Source organism: Gallinula chloropus (assembly GCF_964237585.1).
Source record: "Gallinula chloropus genome assembly, chromosome: 2".
Lineage (NCBI taxonomy): Eukaryota > Metazoa > Chordata > Aves > Gruiformes > Rallidae > Gallinula > Gallinula chloropus.
The window spans coordinates 27,417,134-27,439,408 of NC_140086.1; the positions used below are offsets into that span (position 1 = coordinate 27,417,134).

The 22,275-nt window shown below is 38.4% G+C and overlaps 1 protein-coding gene across 1 annotated transcript in view; it reads right to left on the reverse strand.

Moving 5' to 3' along the window:
• Positions 1 to 9,455: 9,455 nt before the first annotated feature.
• The window catches only part of SLC26A7 (solute carrier family 26 member 7), a gene marked incomplete at both ends in the record, with an annotated part of 64,254 nt that continues 51,434 nt past the window's right edge, over positions 9,456 to 22,275 (reverse strand). The window contains 6 exons of the mRNA XM_084260588.1: positions 9,456 to 9,491; positions 12,124 to 12,227; positions 12,317 to 12,371; positions 14,195 to 14,295; positions 16,944 to 16,992; positions 18,721 to 18,837. Coding sequence (XP_084116714.1) covers positions 9,456 to 9,491; positions 12,124 to 12,227; positions 12,317 to 12,371; positions 14,195 to 14,295; positions 16,944 to 16,992; positions 18,721 to 18,837 — 462 coding nt within the window. The remainder of the gene's footprint in view (positions 9,492 to 12,123; positions 12,228 to 12,316; positions 12,372 to 14,194; positions 14,296 to 16,943; positions 16,993 to 18,720; positions 18,838 to 22,275) is intronic.

Sequence of the window (22,275 nt, forward strand, 5' to 3'; positions counted from 1 at the left end):
TTTGGACACCTCAGCACTCAGGAGATTGTTGGAACCATGACGAAATGTAAAAGGGCACAGGCTAACAATAAGGCCCCCAAAATAGCCCCCATCTTCCAGCCCAATTTGCTGAAGGTGGATACTAAGGACTTTTCTGCTAAGGGCTCACTTTTTCTGAACACAGCCTCTCCTGCTATGTCATATTTCATGGCTTTTGCTGGACACCCTTCAATATGGCCATATTTCTTCTACTGGGAAGCCCAGGCCTGAGCATAGTAGCAGCCCAGGCAGGCAGGATGTTGCCTTTCTAAGCTGAGGACAATGTACAAAGCAGATTCAGCAGTTGCCCAAACTCACTCAGTTGTCTCTCTCCTGATAAGCAGTGCAATAAAGCCTCCAGCTGTGCTAACACCGGGTGGCCTTGTGCTAAGTGGGTGTGACCACGTGTCTCCAAGGGTACCCCAGTGCAGCTGTGGGGGTGCAGGGTGGGCACTAAAGGCATCTCTGTACTATTCAGTGTTCTCTGCATGGGGAGAATGGTGCACACACCAAGGCACAGGGTGCCGTGTCCCTGTGAAACTCTATCCACATCCTTCGCAGTTAATTGTTGCCAAGTCCTAACCTACTGGTTATTCTAAAACTGTTATCCTAGCTCCAAATTTATCTTTTGACTGGAAGTACTTCCCTTTAACTTTCTCTCTTTTGGTTAACATGCTTCTAGTCCTATCCTAAATTTTCTTGGATGCGTGCCATGCAAGGAGCTGCCACTACCCCTGCTGGTTCCTGATGAAGTATCTGAGTGGTGACATTGACAGAGAAATGATTGAAGTGCTTTGAGTGCAGTGTTTGCAATGCCTGTCCATAACACAGAGGTGGCAATGCTCAGGATACACCTGTTCCTCCTTATGGACCACCTGTCTCTCTGAAAAGGTGTAGTCTCTGAGGTTGAAAAGAGGCAGATGTGAGCTTGCTCATACTTGTACTTCATGCTTATATGTATGAAACACCTATAAATGCAGCATTTTGTCTCAAAAAGTCTTAGTCTAGGGAAAAATCCCTCCTCTTTTATTGCTGTGAAGTAATTTAAATGCTGTTAAAACCACATTAGCAGGATCAATGGCAGTGTGGGGAAACTCTGCTTGTGTGAGGTAAACTGCTCTTCTGAATGCAGCTTTGCATGCTGATCAAGGGCTTGCCACCAGCAATAGGTTCAAGTTTTTATGGTCTATGTCTCCTCCAGCATCCCCATGCAGCCTGACATCCCAGCTGCACCACGTGCTCCTCCACTTCTTCATCCATGAACAATATCACACAGTCTCATTCCCTTGAGATTTTTTCAGCCATAATACTTTCTGCCCACCTTTCCTCCTGCTGCACCACAGCCTCACAGCCCACCAGCACCTTAACCCTGGTCTCCAGCTCTGCACCTGCACCATCCCACGTGTAGTTCAGTCACTGCTGCACTCACCAGCACTTGGGCTATGCAGTCCATAGAGCAGACTCTGCTTGTAGGAGAGATAGGAAGGAGCTAAGCAATCAATCCCTTGGTCTGCAGAGCATCATGGGTCCCCCACAGGACCATTGCTGGCTCACAGGGTTGGGAACTGAAGAGAAGAGGCATACAGAAGACGTGTGAAATGAGGGCAACAGTAGAGTCAGGCCAGCACGGAACCTGAGCTATGATTGGCAGATTTAAACACAATTTTACTACTGAAAATAAAACTACAATGATCACAAATTGCAGATTGCAAATGTAATATTCCAAAACCTGTTTCGAATCTGGAAGCACTCCAAGACCAAAAGAGTGCGTTTTTTTTTTTCTTATCAGTTAGGATTGCTCTCATTCTTTCAAAACATGTCTTCCTTTATGGAGGTACTCTGAATTAAGAATTTGGCTGTGGAAAGCAAGCAAAAATGGAAAGGAATAAGTTCCAGAGATTTAAAAAAAGTTGCAGAGAAAGCAAAGAGAAAAAGGAACTTGAAGCAAAATGTATTTGAAATTGTTAGTTTATACTGGGTTATCAACTAACTACACTGGAGTATCAACTAAGAATTCAAAGAGATGCTGAGGGAGCTGGGCTTGTTCAGCCTAGAGAAGAGAAGGCTGCCGGGGACCTCATTGTAGTCTTCCAGTACCTGAAGGAAGCATACAAATGGGAGGGGAATCAGCTTTTTAAAAGGGTAGACAATGGCAGGACAAGGAGGAATGGATTAAAGCTGAAGGAGGGAAGGTGTAGATTAGATTTTAGGGGGAAGTTCTGTACAGAGGGAGTGGTAAGGTGCTGGAACAGGATGCCCAGAGACATGGTGGATGCCCCGTATCTGGAGGTATTCAAGGCCAGGCTGGATGGGGCCCTGGGCAACCTTGTGTAGAACCTACCTGGAGTTTGGTGGCCCTGCCTGTGACAGGGGCTGTTGGAACTCTATGATCCTCAGGGTTCCTTCCAACCCAGACCATTCATTCATTCATTCCTTCATTCCTTCATTCTTTCTACTGTGACTACTAAACTCTCTTGGATAGGAAATGTCATGATGTTATTTTAAAGCACATTTTAGAAGGCCTTTTTACTAATACAAATGTAAACACAGCAGGTCCGCAACAGCAGAACAGAAAATCTGCTACAGATGTTACAGCAAAATATTCTAATGAACTTAATCCTAAGGCAGTCATGATGTTCATTGTCTGGTACATCAGGTACAGAAGTAGACGGTCTTCCTCATAACAACAGGAGTAACAAGATGCTGCACTTCTTCCTTTGTTATAGAGAGCATGCAGGATGGGTATGGTCTACCAATTACCTAATTGTCAAACTGAATTAGCAAATATTATCTGCTCCTTCCTGCTTACAGAAGCAGGAGACCAAAAGACAAGGACCTTGCTCCCTCCCCAGCTCATATGTGGATTTACTGTCTGTCCTAGCAGTTTACAGATTGAAGAAGTCTTGTGAGGAGCATGTGTATTAAAGTCATCAGGAATAGGGTAGGTAACTGGGAGTGGACGAGTATGAAGTACTTCAAGGTGGAGATGTACAACTACTCTTTGTAATATTACTTTCCATTTATGAAAACTCTCTCCATCCATAGGTTACCACAAATGAATTTTTGCTATAATTACTATAGCCTGTCCAGGCTTCAAGTGTTTGAAATAGCAAGTCATGTCCCAAGCAATCGTGAGATAAAAGAACATTCCACGAGATTCTGAAGCATGGTTACCAGATCAAACAGAAAATGCAACTCAGTGATGGAACAGGTCCTTTCCAGCCCTTTGTTTCTAAACCCACATACTTGTTCTATCAGTTTAATGGTTCAGTCACCCCAGAAGCTGCAAGTGGTGCAAATCTGAAGCAATCCAAGGGATGTTATGTATGCATCCACCTGTGATGCTCTGCCACTTTGCCTATGGACTAATAGAGACCTCATTTCCTGAACTGATGAGCATCAAGCATTTTTAACTGTATTACACTGTATTAAATGAGAGCCTAAGTTCCATATTTGCTGATGGGTTTTTTTATATGAAGTCTGTGATTTACTCAACAGACTAAAAAATGTTCAAAAAGTACCTTCACCAAAGCCTTACAGCTACTATTTGCAAGTAATAATTAAGGGGTTAAATAATTTTGTCTCTCAAATGGAATATAAAACAGAATGTCCAGTTAGTGAGACATACTTTGTGGGATTTAAACAAATGTGCAGGTTGCAGCTTAATTCAGCTGTACTCAGCACTGTGGAGCTTTTAAGAATTCCTAAGATTTGGCTGCATTTTTAAGCTGTGACAACATCACAAGCAAAGCACAATGAGGATAAAAAGTATTTATCATCATCAAGTCAGTCAAATCAATGATATGGATTTTTATCACAACCTCTGCAGCACTGTGACCCACTGCTTTGGTTCTTAATTCTTAATGACTGGAATGTATCCAAAAGACCTCTTCATTGGAAAACACATGATAAAAAAATGAGCCAAACACGAATTTCTCTGCTTTTTCATGTCACTCTCTACAGAAATGCAGTGGAGCCAGAGGGTTCTCATTAGGAAGGAGTTGCTCCCCAAGTTGCATTATAAGTCCTTAGTGAGAGATAATCCTGGATTTCTGTGTGCCCATTCTGGGAATTAGAAGAATGGTGTTGCTCAGCCATCTCACTCTAAAGTACTTTCCGTGCTGTTGTGTGAATGCAATTGAGAAGCATAGCTCTATAAAACAGTCTTTATCATTAAGCATGTCATTAAGAATATTTGGCTGTATGGTATCTAGGAGTTTATGGCACTGCAATTTGGTTATAACTTTGCAAACTACTGTAAAATAGAAAATTCAGAGGTTGCATTAATATTGGTAGAGGTAAATGCTTTCATAAATTACCATGCCTGAAAAATTAAGCTGATATTTTCAAAGTCAAATTTGCAAATATATGTCAATCTATTTTCCAGTAGTGTCATCACAGTCATTAGGAGGGTGGGAGGGTTTACTCATAATTTCCCCTCTACTGGGGTAAGCTGCAGAGTGTATGTAAACGATACCACCAGTATGCACAAATCAGATATGAGGTGCACCATCTGTAGATGCAAATGGCAATTAAAAGCATGTAGGCAAATGACTATGCATTGAAGCATCATTGGAAAAATTGGTCCAAGATTTGTACAGAGGTAAAAACATCTGTTGGATGCCATACTATCCCTATGAACTGTGAGGAAACCGGACTTCTGAATGTAATGAAATTTATTCTCTCTCATTATTAAGATTTAATAATTTTTTGAGATTGGAGAAGGCAACACATCTCATTACAGACTGCTTAGTATAGAAAGTAAAAAAAAGCTGGTAAGTGTTGAAATAATGAGGGCATTTTCCTCCTTCCACCTGTAAATCATTTCATATTCCAATTTATTTCTGTATAAATTTATTGTTACACATGCTAATACACAGAACTGAAACAGAAAAAAAATTAAATGCATTGTAAAACATATGGAAACATACAGATTATGTGATCTTTACTAAAAATCCATCTTAATGGTGAAAGTACCATTTATCATCCACTCTGAAACTGCACTCATTCGTTTATTTATGAGACACTATTTTCTGCAGACAAAGAAAGTATCTTCCAAAAATAGGAGTGCCATATTTTCAAGGCATACTGTATATTTTATTTTTGTAACCAGTAAATGTCAAACAGTATTCATACGCAGTATTGACGCATTAATGTTTTCATTCAACAGTGAAAATACCTTTCCTTGTTACATTATATATTTATGACACACAGACCTGTCAAATAAATTATGTCAAAAGCAGCTAAAGTCAGACCTTGTGACACTTGAATCATAGAATCAGAGCAAATAACCTTTAAATTGAAAGACATACGATGAGAATTAGAAACATTTAATTTGCATAAATATAATGTTAACAGTCTTTTCTGTATTACATATTTTATGCCTAATTTATAATTGTCACTATATTAATTTCTTAACATCAGTTTGCACTCTTTATTTATTTTTTCCCCCGCATTGCTCAGTTTGTTTTGGAACATGTGAAGCAAATTTCCTAAGTAGCATATGATCAGATGTCTATTTTAACATACTCTGATGCACATCTGAAATTTTGTAGGAAAGAATTTCACTCAGGTAATTTAACATCTAACATTTAGAATTAATTCCTAAAAGTAGCTAAAAATTCCTAGCTATACCCACTGCAAACAAATACAGCATCTTTGAAGATAATGGGCCACCTCTCGAAACCAATCTTTTTTTACTGTTTTCCTGTGAAGGATGTGTGCAAAATTCAAGCCTCGATTTTTATAAGCAGGGTGATTCATACATTTGGAATGTAGGAACGCAAAATCCAAGCATCTAAGCATACCTATAGGAATCCTAGTGAATGGTTAGATTTTCAGAATTGGTTGCCAGTCAGACTAGTGAACTCATTGGCTTCATTAGTTGAAACCTGTCAGTAAATGAGACACTTCCTAGAGCCTCTGCTGTGGGGTGGCGAGTGTCTCTCACACCTTTAGACATCAGTAGCAAAGGGGACAGCTCACGGCTTTGCAGGACTCAGCCCTTAGTTAATAAAACTTGGCATTACTCTGAACACTGCCTAGGGATGTTCAGGTAAATAAGGCTGGAAGGTGCACAGATGGAAGTGTGTCTCAGGAGAGCACAGTACCTAAAAACCTTGTTCTTACTGGCTGTAACTTCCCTCTGTGTGCAGCGCGAAACCTGGGCCTGCGCCGACCGCCCTAAGGAGACACAGACTTTGTGCAGTCTCTCTGCTAAAGAGTGAGTTTGGCTCACTTCACCCTTAACCAGAAGAATAAATATCGTCTATTCCATTCTGTAATATTGTATTATTTTATAGTAATGGCAGTTGGACTAAATGATCGCTGTAGGTCCCTTTCAATTGAACAATGTCACTCTGTTCTTCTCCATTCAGTTCAAGTATAGTCTAGTCTAGTGAAGCCAAGTGGGTTCTTTGGGTTAAGCTCCTAAATATTTACATAGTAATTCTTCCCGAGAGCCAGTAGACAGTCTATACAAAGAAGCATTGAGGAAAGGGTTGAAATTGATAGTAAAGTCCAAAACTTAATCTGTAAGATTTAGGGTGTTTTCTTAAATCTTCTCCAAAGTATTGAGCCTGTTGATGCTTCAAGTGAAGCAGACACACCACCACCAGAGATCTGCAGAGAGAAACTCAGGCAAGATGTTAAGCAGTGCCCAGCCCACCAGCACAGCAGTCATCTCCTGGCAATTCATCACTGGTGTGTGAGATCCAACTGCACATTGTCCTGGTCACTTGAAGACAGATAATGTGCAAGTCAGCAGTTTTAATAAATGTCAATAACTTGGAGTGGAGAAGCATCAGTAGTGAAGGAACTGGCCCTCCTAGGCCAATGGCAAAAAAGAAACAGCCCTCTGCCACCCACTAACCATGTTTCTGTAAAGCAGCTCTGGTCAGGCAGCTCTTAAACTCAGTATAGGCATTTTTGAAGCAATCAAAAGGGCAGCTGTGTTCATGACTCCCTTGAACACTTCGTTCTGCTGAGAAACAACTTGTGGGAAAGGAAATCTAATTAACAAGGTATATTCTCAGAAATGGAAAGAAATTCAGGCTAATTATATAAGGTAAAGTACATTGCAGGAGTATCACAAGTATCCCAAAGCTCAGTATTGGAAGGTTAGGAAATTCAAAGTTACCATTAAATGTTTTAAGGGAAGAAATGTACTTCGTCCCTGATTCTGCCCTGAGAGACAATCATGCAGTAATCTCAGCATTAAGACATTTTGAATTTGAAGTCTTACACAGATGAAACAATTTTTAAATGACACTGAAGGTCTTTGAGCTAATGGGACATAATCATCCATCTCAAAACAGCCATTTACCCATAGAAAAGTTATTTCTACTGAAAGCAGGGGAAAGTGGAAGCCTCTGTGATTAACACTACAAAATTGTTAATTTGATATAGAGATGCATCTGCCTTGTTCCATTTAGAATAAAACTTGTTCGATTCAGAACAAAACTTAAAGTTTCCTGGTAGATCCTATCTTTGCTACAGGCCCTATTTTTAACCATTTAATTAATCAAATTATCTGTAAATTTTGAGAAAAAAAACCCCACATTTAGCAGTCAAAAATAAATACTGATCTTAGAAAAGATACCAAGTATTCATTTATTCAGTTGGCAGTTAAGATCTCCATTCAGCTGTGACATACAATCGATGCTTCTACAATTTAAATGCAATGTAATAGTTTCTAAATTGTTCATAAATTACTGAAACTGTCTGAGGAATTTATTAATCAAATGTTATAGCCTGTTACTGAATCCGAGGATGTAATCTGCAATCAATTATGGCATCTGAAACGAATGTGCTTGGTACAATGTACAGAACTTACTTCTGTGTATAACAAGCTTCTCATAGTTACTAATCAACTCTTAACATAGCCTTTACGAAAGCAGTCTCAGCAGAACACATACAATAATCTTCTGGTTGTCTGTGTGACCAAGTGGGAAATAACTCCAGGAGTCACTAACAACTGAAAGGGTAAAGCCCCTCCATGGCTCTCCTCTGTTGTGTTCTAGCAGTGTGTAATCACCAAGACCAGAAGAAATGCCTATCAACACCTTAACACAAGTATGCAGAGACATGAAAATCACTCCATGAGCCTCCTCATCTACTGCAGGTTTCTGCTTTGGGCAGAGAAAGCAAGGAGGGTCCAGGCAAATATCCATATGTAACTGCTGCTGAAAATAGGATGCTTGACATTAGAATTTGCCTATACACTCCAGCTGCACAAAGCAGCCTTGTACTTCCCTCTGTCATGCTAAGATGGCTATTGTGACTGTGCCATATTCATGTACTTTTTGGCTTCCTTAGTTTCTTTAAGTTGGTAAAAAAATCTTACTCCTCATCAGGTCTCATTTTGTGATTGACTTTTGCTCAACCCTTACACCTTAGTGCCAGTGTTCATGTCTGACAACAAAGAGCAAAAAAATCATACATGTTGCCACGTGACACAATATTGATATGAGAGCATAATCTGATGATTGATGACAACATATAATTACAAGTGAAATACTCAACGATGAATCTCTCCACCTCATTTGTGTAGTCACACATGGTACTGCACACTGGAGCTGTGGCTGAATTATGGCACACACCCTATGTGTTCCTCCACTGTCCCCACTTAGGTGCCACAGCTGAAGATTTCAACACCAAACAAACCACAGCTCGAACTGGAATTGCAGACTGCTCTATGCTGGAAACAGTAACAAGGGTTGGAGAAATATTACCAGCTTGTTCTCTTCAATCAGAGCAAAAGAATACCTGTGGCTTTGAAAATGTTGCAAACCATAATAATAACTCACACTACTAGAGGGGGAGACGATCCAGTGCACTTACCCAACTTACATCTGCCTCCTCTGGATAGACAGTGCTCCCACTGACCTTGGCAAGCATTAAAAATCTTATGAAAAACAGCATAAAATGATAGCTGTGATACAATGCTGTTACTGCAAATGACTGTCTTGAACAGCAAAAAAGAGTAAGTAAAGCCATTAGAAACAGCATGCACTGGTATATGGCTTCCTGAATATACTGTATTAATTACAACACACTGCTTTTAAGAATTCATAATGTCTCATTATTGCATGCACAAAACTACAGATGTGTATTACTACTAATGTTACAACAGAGGATAACTAAAAGAATATACCTCACTGGTAAACACAGTCAGTACCTCATGTCCACCACCTAATAATTTGTACATAAATGTATGTAAAATTTTATATAAAACCACTATAGAACAATTGTAAGAACATTCTCTGAGTGATGGTAGCTAAAAGATTTTTTTTCTGAAGAGTAGGTCTGTCATTACTGAATGTAGTAAATATATATGGTGCACATAAGATCTTCTGTGAGAAATGCTAAGGAGAAACAGTGGTGTAGTTCCTTCTGAATATGAGCAGATTAATCTAGCCATATTCAATGGGTTGACATCACACTTCACTCTGTTCACTGAGCTTGCTGTAATTCTAAATTGGGAGAAACAGAAAAAATGCATTGTAATGTTTTCCTAGAATGTCATGTAAAACTAGCAGATGAAGCTGTGCTACTTTGAAAGTGGCACCATTATAAAGATTATGAATAAAAATGTTATTTATGATGAAGATGGACTGCATAAAGCAACAGACGAGTCTCTTAGAAACTTGTCAACATAAAAATTATAATTACATGACATTATACTTGGAGGATGTAGGTAAGAGGACCTTTGCATTTCCAAACAGCAGCAGAGATGAAAAGGAACCACAAAGGCTTCTTGCCCCTGCCTTTCTGACAGAAAAAGTTTATTTCCTAAATGGGGTGGGGAATGGGGGGAGCAGAAATATAAATTGGAATGGATCGCTGTAAATCCCTTCCTCCCTCCCTTCCTCCCTCCCTTCCTCCCGTCCTTCCTATAAACACTTAAAATTTGTGCTGACATCATCATTTAAAGAAGGTGCAGGAAGAGCACATGGGCAGAATGTTCATTGCAGTGCGGTGCTGCTCTTGCTGTCACTCTGCCTTTTTACTCCTGTCTATCTTCCCTTAACTTCAGGTGTTAAATGCAAGAAACATGAAAAAAAAAAAAAAACCAAGTCACTTACTTTGAATACAGTGAAGAGGCATCAACAATGTATATAGACTGTTCATAATTACACCTAAAATTTGAGGCTGCGTTCAAACCCTTCAGACTAATCTGCTAAGACAGTATTAAGAACTTTGATGTGCTTAGCAGTTCTGTTAGAAACACAGAACCAGTTCCTAGAAAAGTGGGCTTCTGAGCTCTAGCACCCCCTTTTCACGCTGAACATTTGTCCTGGTCTTTCCATGTCCCATTTCCATAAAATGGGAATGCTGGTACATAACTATCATACAGGAATGTAAGGAAGGTTAATTAACACCTATAAAGAATGCAGACTTTTTATAACACAACAATTCAGCTAATCAGACCCAGACAAAATATATAATAGCTATCCCCATTACTTTTGCCCTGAAATTACTAGTTAGTAATTTTTTTCTCTTTTCTTTTTTAAATCAGGGGAAAAAAAAGAAAAATATAGAGAAAAGCTCTGAAGAGAACATGTTGTTCGGGTCAATTCAGTAGAACAACTGCATCAACTCACCTTGGCTGGACAAATAAATGGAAAGTGATTTTGTCAATAGGCAAATCTAATTTAATTAGTAAAATGTAAAGTAGGGGGAGGAAAAAAGCATAATCACAGACCATGATGAGTTTAATGTCTCTTGGAGAAGGCTCTGAGCCAAGCTTTAGCTGTGTTCGGAATCATAAATTAAGCCATGGGAAAGCACGCTACTTGTAACGCACACTCAGCCATGCCGGAATTACAGTGGAAAAGGCTCACGGGTTTTATGAGGAAAGCCCAGGTTTACAGCCTTCTAACAAGGAATGCAAAAGCTATTACTGAGCAAGTAAATACATGTTCAAGGAAACGCAGGTTCAAGCCTCGAGCCTCAATCTCTGAGCCAAACCAACCTTCTTCCCTTCAGCTCCCTCCTGCACCTCATGCAAGTCCTCTCCCCTCTCCACCAGTGATCCAGCCCAGCACACAGCAGTGCAGGGTAGAGACAAGCTTATTTTTCAGGAAAAATTGTGCTAAGATCCAGAAGCGTTTCAGTCACAACAGTGCAGTGCTGTGTGAAGTAGCTTTAAGCAACCCAGTCTGAGGAACAGAGTGCAGTTTCAGTAATGCAGAACTGGGTGCAAGTCAATTTGTCTTATCTAGAAGCTATATTAGGTATTTCTAGATGATACTGTGTTTTCCAGTGGAATATGCACCCAGTTTGATGAACCACAACACAGTGCTTCTAAAAGTAGTGTAGAAGATGCTAGATCAGCAGGTCACTGGAGGGGATTGTGCTCAGCTCTGGTGAGACCCCAATTGGAGTACTGCATCCAGATCTGAGGTCCGTAGTCCAAGAAAGACATGGACCTGTTGGAGTGAGTCCAGAGGAGGGACACAAAGATGATCAAAGGCGGGAACACCTCTCCTGTGCAGACAGGCTGAGAGAGTTGAGCTTGTTCTGTCTGGAGAAGAGAAGGCTCTGGGGAGATCTTAGAGCATCTTTCTAGTACCTGAAGGGGCCTACAGGAAAGATAGAGAGGGACTGTTCATCAGGGAGCGTAGTGATAGGACAAGGAGTAATGGCTTTAAACTGAGGGAAGGTAGATTTAGATTAGACATTAGGAAGAAATTCTTTCCTGCATGGGTGGTGAGGCCCTGGCACAGGTTGCCCAGAGAAGCTGTGGCTTCCCCTCCCTGTCAGGGTCCAAGGCCAGGTTGGATGAGGCTTTGGGCAACCTGGTCTAGTGGAGGATGTTCCTGCCCATGGCTGAGGGGTTGGAATTGGATGATCTTTGAGGTGCCTTCCAACCCAAACTGTTCTCTGATTGTATGATTGTAAGAACAAGAAGTTGTTCCTAAAGGAGAGAAGGTGCTGGGAAGAGAGGGCTAGCAGGAAAAAATTGATAACTGTAGTCCAAAGGCTGAGGTCCTTCTGCACAAAAGGCTTTCTAGGTAACCAATATTTGCCCAGACTTTAACAAATTGCTGTCAGCATCCACAAAACTTTGCAGACTTCGTCTACCCCTGCTGTAAGTCTCACCCTGTGAATTTGAATGGCATCGATTGCCGAAGGAATAGATTCAAAGAAGACAGGATTTTCAGATTCAAGATTTCCACCGTACTGCATTGCTTTTATCAAGGAAGCTGCAATAAAACAAACATATGAGCACTGGTAAGGCAGTGAGGATATATAAACCATCCTGTTAAAAATTTTGCTGTAAACTGATACTTGCCTTTGCAGTGTGCTAGCAACACATCGATGTGTCTGTTTTTACAGTCCGTGTAAATCTGTATGTGTGAAAACATGATTTTTTTTTTTAAAAAAAAAAAGCCTGTTTGAAGTACCAACAGAGACTAAAATACAGGGAAAGACCGTATTCAAAGCAGACAGTTTAAAACGCGGGTGTTGAGGCTTTACAGCAAGCAGCCACCAGAGAGAGCCCTTCTATAATGCAAACACCACAAACCCACACATTTCCTCCCCCCTCCTCAACGTACCTGAGAATTAAACCTGGATTTTATTAACAATTTTGCATTCTTTACTACATTGTTTAGGGAGGTTCTGGGGGTATTATTTTTTCAGTACTCCTTTTTCGGCAAGTTTCCCAATCTCCTCATCACATGCTTATCTACCAGCCCACAAAGGCATGAATCCAACCTAGGACACTTTGAGACTTCCAGCATCTATCAGAAAAGCACCATAACCAATATGCTACATTCTGCACTATGCTGTTCTTTATTCTTTCTTTGAAAATTTTCAACTTCACAGAGACTAATTATTCAATAATCTAGACAGTTAAAAAATATTATCCGTAATAATAAAATATTATCTTCTGGAAGATGAGGAACACCCAAAGCAGTTCCTGCTTGAACATCCAAAGCAGTCCCTGCTTCAAAAATTGTTTAAATAATCCATGTAAAATGGAACAACTCTGAGAGAAGAGATTAAATGAGAACTACAGCAGAATAATCCATTTAAAAAAATAAACTAAAAGCCTGACTCAGTATAAAAATCCCTCCAACTCTAGCAGCAGTGATGATATTTTGGAAAGGAGTGTAACAATGAGGACATGTTGAGTGTGTTTCTCCTTTGGGTAACCGAGTTTTGGACCACTCATTCACATTCCCAACATGTGCACTTCACAGTCCATGATGGATTTACCTCTCACAAATTTGTGAAACTCTTACTTGATATATTTTGCAGTTCTGAAGTCTCTAAAACCTTCTGGAGATCAGTTACACAGTCTGGATTTGGGTTTTGGGTTTTTTGTTTTGGTTTGGTTTTAATTAATGCTTTATTGAATGCCCAATGTTTTGAGGGGAAACATAACAAAAGGTAACTCCCACTAACCTTATTTTCCCGGTTTTGTTTTTGACTGTATTGCCACCTATATATATGTAGTTTTAATTTAACATTTTCAATGCTGCACTTACTTAACTGCTTAATCACTGCAGTAAATTGAAAAAAGGGTTAGGATAAGCTCATATCTAGTCTTCTATCTTACTCAGAAAAATTCTATGAGCCAAGCCTTGCATACCCACTCAAATCTGTACCCGCTACACAATGACTAAATACCAGACCCAATGGAAACATCAGAAATAAATTGTGAACATAATTTTTCATCCACTGCTGATTATGTGGTTCCTGGCTTTCGTCTAGTGGGAGCTTCTTGGAGCTCCTGCAATGCCGGAGGAGCCCAGACTTCTGGGTATGTAACCCACAGGAGAAAACATGGAGATCATTAAGACCTCTGGCTTAGCAGAAAGCAGTGCATACAAATAAAATCAGGGAATTAAAAGCTGAAATTTTAAAGGGGTAAATCCACAGATGATTCCACTGCAACTGACATAACAGGGCCAAATGTGACCTAAAACAGCTTTAAAATTTAAAAAACAAAGCCCAAAGACTCATTTCCATTCGTACTCAATGTCACAGAAAATCTTTAGAACTATTTTTTATATAACTTTATATATAAACGCCGTTTATATACTCATTTTTTTCCATGAGTAATATGTTTATTCACTGATATAGATTAGGCAACTAGTAGGTGGCCCCAATACCTTGTATGTGTAATTATATTGCTGTGTACATGCTGTGACATCATAAATACCTGAAGCAGCACTGAGACTCCGGTGTAGTCAAAGAAATTCAGTCCACTGCAGTCTAATATCAAGACATGTCTCTCACTGTGACACGACTGCAATGACTCGCCTACACATTCAAGAAATAAAAAGCTTTAATTAAAAAGGAGAATAGCCAAGAAATGTGTATAAGAACAATGATAGTTCAACAAAATAAGCCCAAAGTATCACAATACACTTTTTACTATTACATACATTTTAGAAGAACAAATGAGGGACCTTCTGAGCAATGGGATGAAGTGGTGATGCACAGAACCCATTATTGGTGAAATGTTTACTACAGGAATACTCTCAAAAATCAAAGAATTTCTTCTTCAGATTTGAATTCCTAAATGAGTCAGGATACTATCTTGGCTTGTTTGAAAGAGTTTACGTGTGATATGCAGAGAATATAAATCTCTCTTAAGTTCTGATATGACATTCATTTCTATTGTACCTAAATGCCTGTCTATGGCTTAACTAATATCCTCCTAAAAGGAAGAAAAAAGTGTTTAATTTTCCAAAGGCTTTGCTGTGCAGTTTTTTCTTTTGTTAGTTTTTTATATATTATCACATACTGATGCTAGTGAGATTAAAAAAAGTTTGTAAGATTTCCAAAGGTCTTACACACATTCTTTAACCTCAGCTATCTTGTGATTAAACTAAACATTCTCTCCTAAATAAGTCCTGAACTAGCATATAGATAAATTATTCCTAGCTTTCATAAAAATGAAAATAGAAAATAATGCAAATCATATTACATTGTTCTATGAACAAATGTTAGTCATCATAATGCAAACAAAAAAATTGGGGCTTTTTTTAGGAAAGGAATTCTGAATCTAAAGATGGGTTAAGCTAAATGGTTTTGACAGAGCAGAGGAAAAGGCTTTAAACTCTTGAGACGACTTAGAACTTCCTCATGGTGCAGATTTATGATGGTGTTAATTCCTTTCTGACAGTAGTCTGAGAGTCAGAGCCTTTTGGAGTTGCACCTCTAGAGATTTACTCTCTTTATACTGTCCAATGTACCTAAATAGATAACACAAAACAAAACTGCAGAATTTCAAAGGAAACCTCCTGCCTGACATTGCTGTGATGGAAACCAAGAAAGGATTTATGAGATCTGCTAGGCTGCTCATTGTAATCTTTTTGACTTCTATCCTCTGCCTCTGAAACAAAAGACCTTAGTCTTTCTCCTCAGTACTTATGCTAACTCCACACCCAGCTGGTTTCCTGCATTGCATGAGAGGCTGCCTGCCTTCTGAATGCGGGGGGAGGTACAGACCTTCTCCCTCTCCAAACCAGTGGGCAAAGGCAACAACAGCTCTTTGATTTGCTGATGAATTCTCCAGAGAGAGAAAGGAAAGATTTTGACAAAGATGTACATGGCTACGTCCTCCAGGACAACTGCCATAAGGGTTAATGATTATGTCTTCCTGCTCCCCTCTTTCCTAAAAATTTAGACCCTGTGTTTTGTTTTCCTTTTTATAGGGATTTTTCTTTTTTTTCTCTCTCTAGTTTTTATTTTAAAGCTGCCATGAAGAGTTACCATAGCCTGGTTTGTACAAGAAACAACAGTGAAGCCTGGTTTGTACAAGAAACAACAGTGAAAGTTAAGTCCTCAAAGCAGGTACTTAAGCAATCAGAAAAGAGGTCTTGTGTTGTCTGTCCCTTCTATAACATGAGAAATCAGTTCATCCAAAAGAAGACTGAAATGTGTACTATCAGGACGTTCCAAAAATCTCCTCACATTTAAAGTGCTCTACACTCTTTTGGTATTCTGCATATAGTGCTGTGTAGCCTTTGGTAGCAGCACTACTATGTGTTTACAGCAAAGAACCCTGTCACCCCCAAGTAAACTAAACACTTTTGTATCATAAAAATGTCATGACTCTAGTCAATAAATGTAAACATTCAGACAACAGCCCCCAAACCAGATTCTCTACTGTGGCCTTAATGCCTGTAAGTATTTTAAATAAACAATATTTTAATTCCATCCACAATGAAGTCGTCTGTGTAAAGTATCTTCTGCAAAAGGTTCCTGCAGCTCTCCCATGGGAATGTATGCACTCTGGTTATGATTTAAGTGTTACAAAATGTGGGAAGAGTAGAATTATCCAGCTTAATGCCTAATTGAAAGCAAACCCTTAGGGGTTTTGTTTTGTTTTTTTAAAATTCTATACTGTATTGATATACTGTACAAAATTGGTGGCTGCTGTGTCACTGATAATTCACTTGATGTTTTCTGAGATTTTGTCCTACGTGGCTTTAAAGACCGCAAAGATTTACCATGGCTTTGATCTTATCATGTTCTTCCTTTTGTGGACTAATATTCAACTCCCACTGTGTATGCAGAAAACCAAGACCAGAGCGTAGCAAAACAGCCTCTTAGGCTTTTTGTCTCAAGTCCAATCCAGGCGGTAGCACAGGAAACAGTTCTTCCAGCTGTGTATCTGCCTCAGTATAACACCGTGGTTATGAGAAAGGTATTGTCATTGGCTCCTCAATTTTGAAATCTTAAAAAGCCAGTCAAGAACAAAACAAAAATAAGACCTGTTAGGCCAAGGTTGACAGAGTTTAACACTGTTTAGCACCCATGCTTCACTGAATGTGTGGTCTAACTGAAAATACTTGTTTCCAGACAATTTGAGTTCACCTAGAAATAAATAGAGGTGTGGAGCCATTTTGCACATTTATATTCATTTTGGTTTTAATACCATTTATAGATAATAAACTTACCATGACAACTTCCATTGGAAAATGAACACAGCAATGCATTCTGCTCACACTGAAATAAAAGCAGCAAACTATTAATATACAAAGGAAAACCAGTCCAATGCATCCTAACTAGAGAATAATCAATACAATACATAATAATTTTCTCTATAACAAAGTTAACTCTTTCTCTCCACAATGATGTTGTGTGCGACAGCCTGTTTGATATATAGTATTTGCTGAGTACCCCTCTCAGTATTCTTCCAAAATTAAACCAAATTAATATTTCACCTTGTTTGTAGATAACTCAACCTCTTTCATATTTGGATCCACTAAAAAGTATATTATGAACACAATGCTTTTGGGGAATCAGGGTTTGGTTAAGAAGTGGCCAAAAGATGGGAAAGATGCTCTTGAAATTACAATTCTATTTTATAAGACTAACTTTTGATTAATTTTCTACTTAGTCCTCTGCTATGTTAATATTTTAGTGACAACATTTTTTACATGTAAATTTATTAAGGAATTACCTTTACCTGGAGATTTTTTAAATGATTTCAGTTTGACTGTTAAGTTGTCAGTAGAAATAGGAGTTAAAAGAAGAAATGCAGCACAGAAGCAAAATACAAAGTGCAATTTTTTCAGCCCCATTTTTTATTCCACAGAAAAACTTATGCACAGTATTTCAGACAGTTGTACTGCCAAGTACCTTACAGAAGAGACAAAGGATAAAATCTCCTTCCTAAGTAACCTATAAATTAACTTATTAAATTAACTTATTACACTTATTAAATTAACTCATAAATTAGTTCCATGCAAATCCTAAGTAATTTATCTCTGTTTGGGGGTTTGTTATCACAGTAATCCAAATCAGTTAGCCTAGCAGAACCAAGGAAAAGAAGTAACACAATTTCTGAGTGGAATCTCTGAACAATGAGGAGAAGCCACCCACCAAAGAAGGTATGAGTAGCATATTTCTTTGGCAAGACACAGAAGAGGTGGTAGACTCACACTGTTGAACACTGTCTTAACAATCCATCCAAGATTTTCTCAGGCCAGTTCAAACAGGATGAAATTGCCTACAGTAAGCACTGTATGGTATTGGAAAGTCTTCACAGTAGTGACAGAAAAGTAACATTTTTTTTTCCTTTTTAAGGATCTTTGTAGGAAGTTGCAGTAGTTATGTGCAGATAAACTCAAGAAAAACACAACAACAATTCTGGAGATTTTCTCTAAAACGGAGTTATACAGGATTTGCATACTGTTTATTTTTCCAATACAGTCAGTGCGGAAAATGAAAAGGAAACACAGCCTTTTAGAAACACTTCAGCCAGTTTGTACCTTCTTCCTAATTCTCCTGAATATTTTTATAGTTTGAAACAGTAATGAAGTGCCTATCTTTCACGGATTCATCTCCAGCAAAAAGCAGTATTTTATTCAAGTAGATTTGCATGTACTTAATGTCTTTTTAAAATCACAACCTTATATTGTCTAAAGTTATGTAAATTCTGCCAGAGATTTTGAAGACTTTTGGATCAATACTCTAATGTATCTTATATGTTCATATACAGAAAGAGTAGAGATATTATTTTCAAGGAAGAAAATAATTCATATGGAACTGATTAAGAGAAGAATTCATTTTATTCTGTTCTAAATTAATAATCTGCAATATTCTCTTTTCAGATCTGTTTCAGTATCTGATTGTATTTTCTAAGAAATGCAAGGAAAATTATAATGACCTTTAATCATCAAGATTACTGCAGCATATAGTACATTGTACCTTGTTTATGTCTTCACATGCCTGGCTGCTTGTGCTATCCTTCTGGATTATCTTTATCAGGTCAGCATGAAACTTCTTGGCATTCAGAAAGACTAATGGGTTGTTGATTGAAATTATCTTTACCTGTTTTAATGATTCCTATGGAATGAAATAAACATAATGGTAAAAAGATTATCTCTGATTTGGAGGCTTAAAACCAAACTGTTGGTTGTTTTGGTTTTTTTGGTTGGTTGCTTGGTTTTTTTAATCCTGAAAATTCCAGTAAATCAGCCTAGAAGGAGGTTTGGGTCATGAGAATGATTTAACAAATAACTCTTGATCAATCTTCACACAAACTGAAGTAAATAAAGGAACTGTAAGTAATCTATAAGAAAAATGATCCTTAATTCAAGTTATCATGAGAGAAAAAACATATCCATTATGATGCATAACTCTAAGAATTATTATCTGTAAAATAATATTAGAATTGTTTCTGTTGGTATGATCCCCAAACATAGAAAAGGTTTGCAGACAGGGAATTTCTTTTATGAGAGAAACAGATGTATTGAAAGAAGTACATAAGGTTTTGAGGCATACACCACAGGAGGCTTGGGGAACACTGAAAAAGTTCATCTCAGTCATTTGAAGATGACTTTAGTACAACAGGGAAATTTCTGCATGGAAATAGTAAGTGGATCTGGACCAAGTCTCAGTGACACATTTAAAACTTTGACAGTTCCTATGTACTACCAACATAGCAAATAATCCACATGAGAATCATTAGCTGCCTTCAATCCTGTCTCTCTACTTCCTTGAGTAAGTTTCAAGCAGTTCACCAGGTACCTTCAGTGAAACTGCGCAGCCAGAAACAAAGATATACAGCAGAACTATTTCGGAAGGACATCAGATAAAGGTCAGAAACCTCTAGGTACCAGTGGAGAAAACAAACACTATTTGTCTCATTCTCAAGATGGACTTATAAAACACCTTCAAAAGGCAGGAGGAAAAACAACATTTATGTATAAACATATTGGATATCAGCAATCACAAGCTCAGTTGAAATACTGGGTTTGTGTGTAGAATTAAGCTAATTCTACTGAGCTCCCCATTTTCTGCAGGTTGTGAACCATGCCTCTTTTTCTTAAGAAAATTAGGTCTGAGACAGACCAAACTCAATGTGGAGCACGGTTGCTTTGATTTCTTTTCTGTTTTAGACTTGAGGGAAAGTTTTTTGGACATTAAGATCTTTCACTTTTTCCACTTGTACTATTTGACCTAGTACAAAATATTATAAAGTTCTTTATGTACATTCCAATAAATAACCATATTAAGCTTTTACACATCAGTGCTGTAAACAGGAACATGCAGGGTCATGTGTGGCCTGTAAAAATTAACATTGCTTTCAGTAGCATTTTCTACTTTTGCTACCTGACAAGCATGAGTGCAACTAGAGAATCTTAAATAGCCACAAAAAAACCTCAAAAGTGCCAGTTGCCAAAAAAGCAATAGGATTAATTTGCCTTTCGGTAATGTCTTTTGTGGAAGCTAGGTTACCCATGGAAGTTGAATGCATTCTTCCATCTGAGAGGTAAAGAGCATCCTTGAATGCACCACCTGAATATTGCACAGCAATGATTCCCAGTAGGTATTTTCACGTGCAAGATAAGGTATCACCGAGTATCAGTTTCAACAATCTCACAAAAACCTTGGCCCGCTTTGGAAGAAGGAAAGCAGGATGAGAGACATCATTCTGCTGATTTTAATGGGGAAATAGTGCAGCTGACAACACCTCAGCAGGTCAGCAACACACCGTGAGGGCAGATCAAATAGACCTAATTCTGAGAAGTGCTCCAAAAGGCTTTCAGTCTACACAAGTGCTATATGCAATAAAGTATCCCATTGCTAGGTGCAAAAAGGGGTCTGGATACAGAAAATATCCATTCACTACTGTAATAAAGCATCTGCTTTCTGTGAATATCAGCTCTCAAATATTAACTACTTGTGGCAACAGGTAAAACCAAGAATTCGCAAGAGAATATAGATTCCAAAAGCCTCTATTCTTCCTAGCAAAAATCAGAGACACATAGCAAGGTCCCAATCAAACAGAAGTGAAGCTGACACAGATATTTTAAGTAGCTCAAAAAACCATGGGATTGCATTGGAGATATGCAGTTTTCCCAACAGACCTTCAAGCAAACAGGAATGGAAATCTTCACCACAAGCCACACAAACTACCTCCTTATGGTAGACTGCTATTCAGACTTCTGGGAACCAGACAATCTCTTGGACACCACCACAGTGACCATCATACAGACTAAGAAAACATTTCAAACATTCAAAATTGAGGCAATGAACCTCAGACTACGTATGGGGACTTTGCGCAATTTACCTATGAATGTGATTGCGGTAAATATCACATCACCATCATACATTGGCCAGTCAAGTGGCAAAGCCTAACTGGCAATTAAAATGGCAAAGATATGAAAGAAAACTCTAAAATAAGGGCAAAGCAGAGGGCAATATATACTTGAATGGAGAAATACTCCAACATGCCACAAATTCCCTTAAAAGGATACTATACACGGCTTGGTGTGGAGTCAAGTGAGCACTTTGATGCCATACAGAATGAGGAAATGGAAGATGAAAACTAAGAAAAAAAGAAGACTGTCAAAGATCAAAGGCTGTGAGGGCCAACAAACTAATGTTTCCAAAAATACAAAGTGAAAAATTTGAAAGGCTGAAATTATAAGACCAATGAAGGAGATGGTAGACTTAGGTCTGATCTTTTGTCCAGGATGGGCAAGTACAACTGTGCCAAATTTGGCTCAATTATTGCTGTTTCTGGTTTGCTTCTAGCTCCTTTCTTAATAAGAACAGTTCTGAGAAAAACAGACTTCCTCTTTGTTGTGTCCTTGCCAAGAAAGAAAGAAAATTATCTCAGGTGGCCCATCCCTGCTGTCACTTCAAAGGATACCGGCAGTTGTCCTGTGCACTCTGCACAATACTCTCTACACTTGGGTAAGAATTCAGTTCAGGGAAGGCCTGTGATGCAATGTGTTTCACATAAGTTTCTAAATTACCTCTTGATTTTTTCCACATTAAAGCATCTTTTATCCTATTGATGAAACAACCTCTATAAATCCACAGACCTTAATGGCAGGGTACATTATTAAGTGTGCATATTTTCATGTTTAAAAGTCCTGTTGTTTATGTCTAAGCTGTTATTTACCAGGGGAACTTGGATCAGTCTAACATTCATGCATTAAAAATTACCCTAAATGCCAACTGCAACCCAGTGACCCTAAATTCAATTAAAGGCATTTTTCTGAATCTTGAAAATATTTTCCTTCTTCACTTTGTGTAATAAGCTCTTGAGCAATTTGCTTTCTTAACAAAATGTTATTTTCCCCACTGTCTGCAGACGCTAGTTTGTTATTATTTGGTTACTGGCATTAATCTTAATGATTAAGGAAAAAAAAGCAGGGAGCAGTTAGCTTAAAAATAAATAAAAAAAAGATGCACAGGGATTTGTACAAAATATTTTATGAAACGATAAAAAGAAAAAGTGCAAGCAAATCAAATTTTGGCTACCCATCT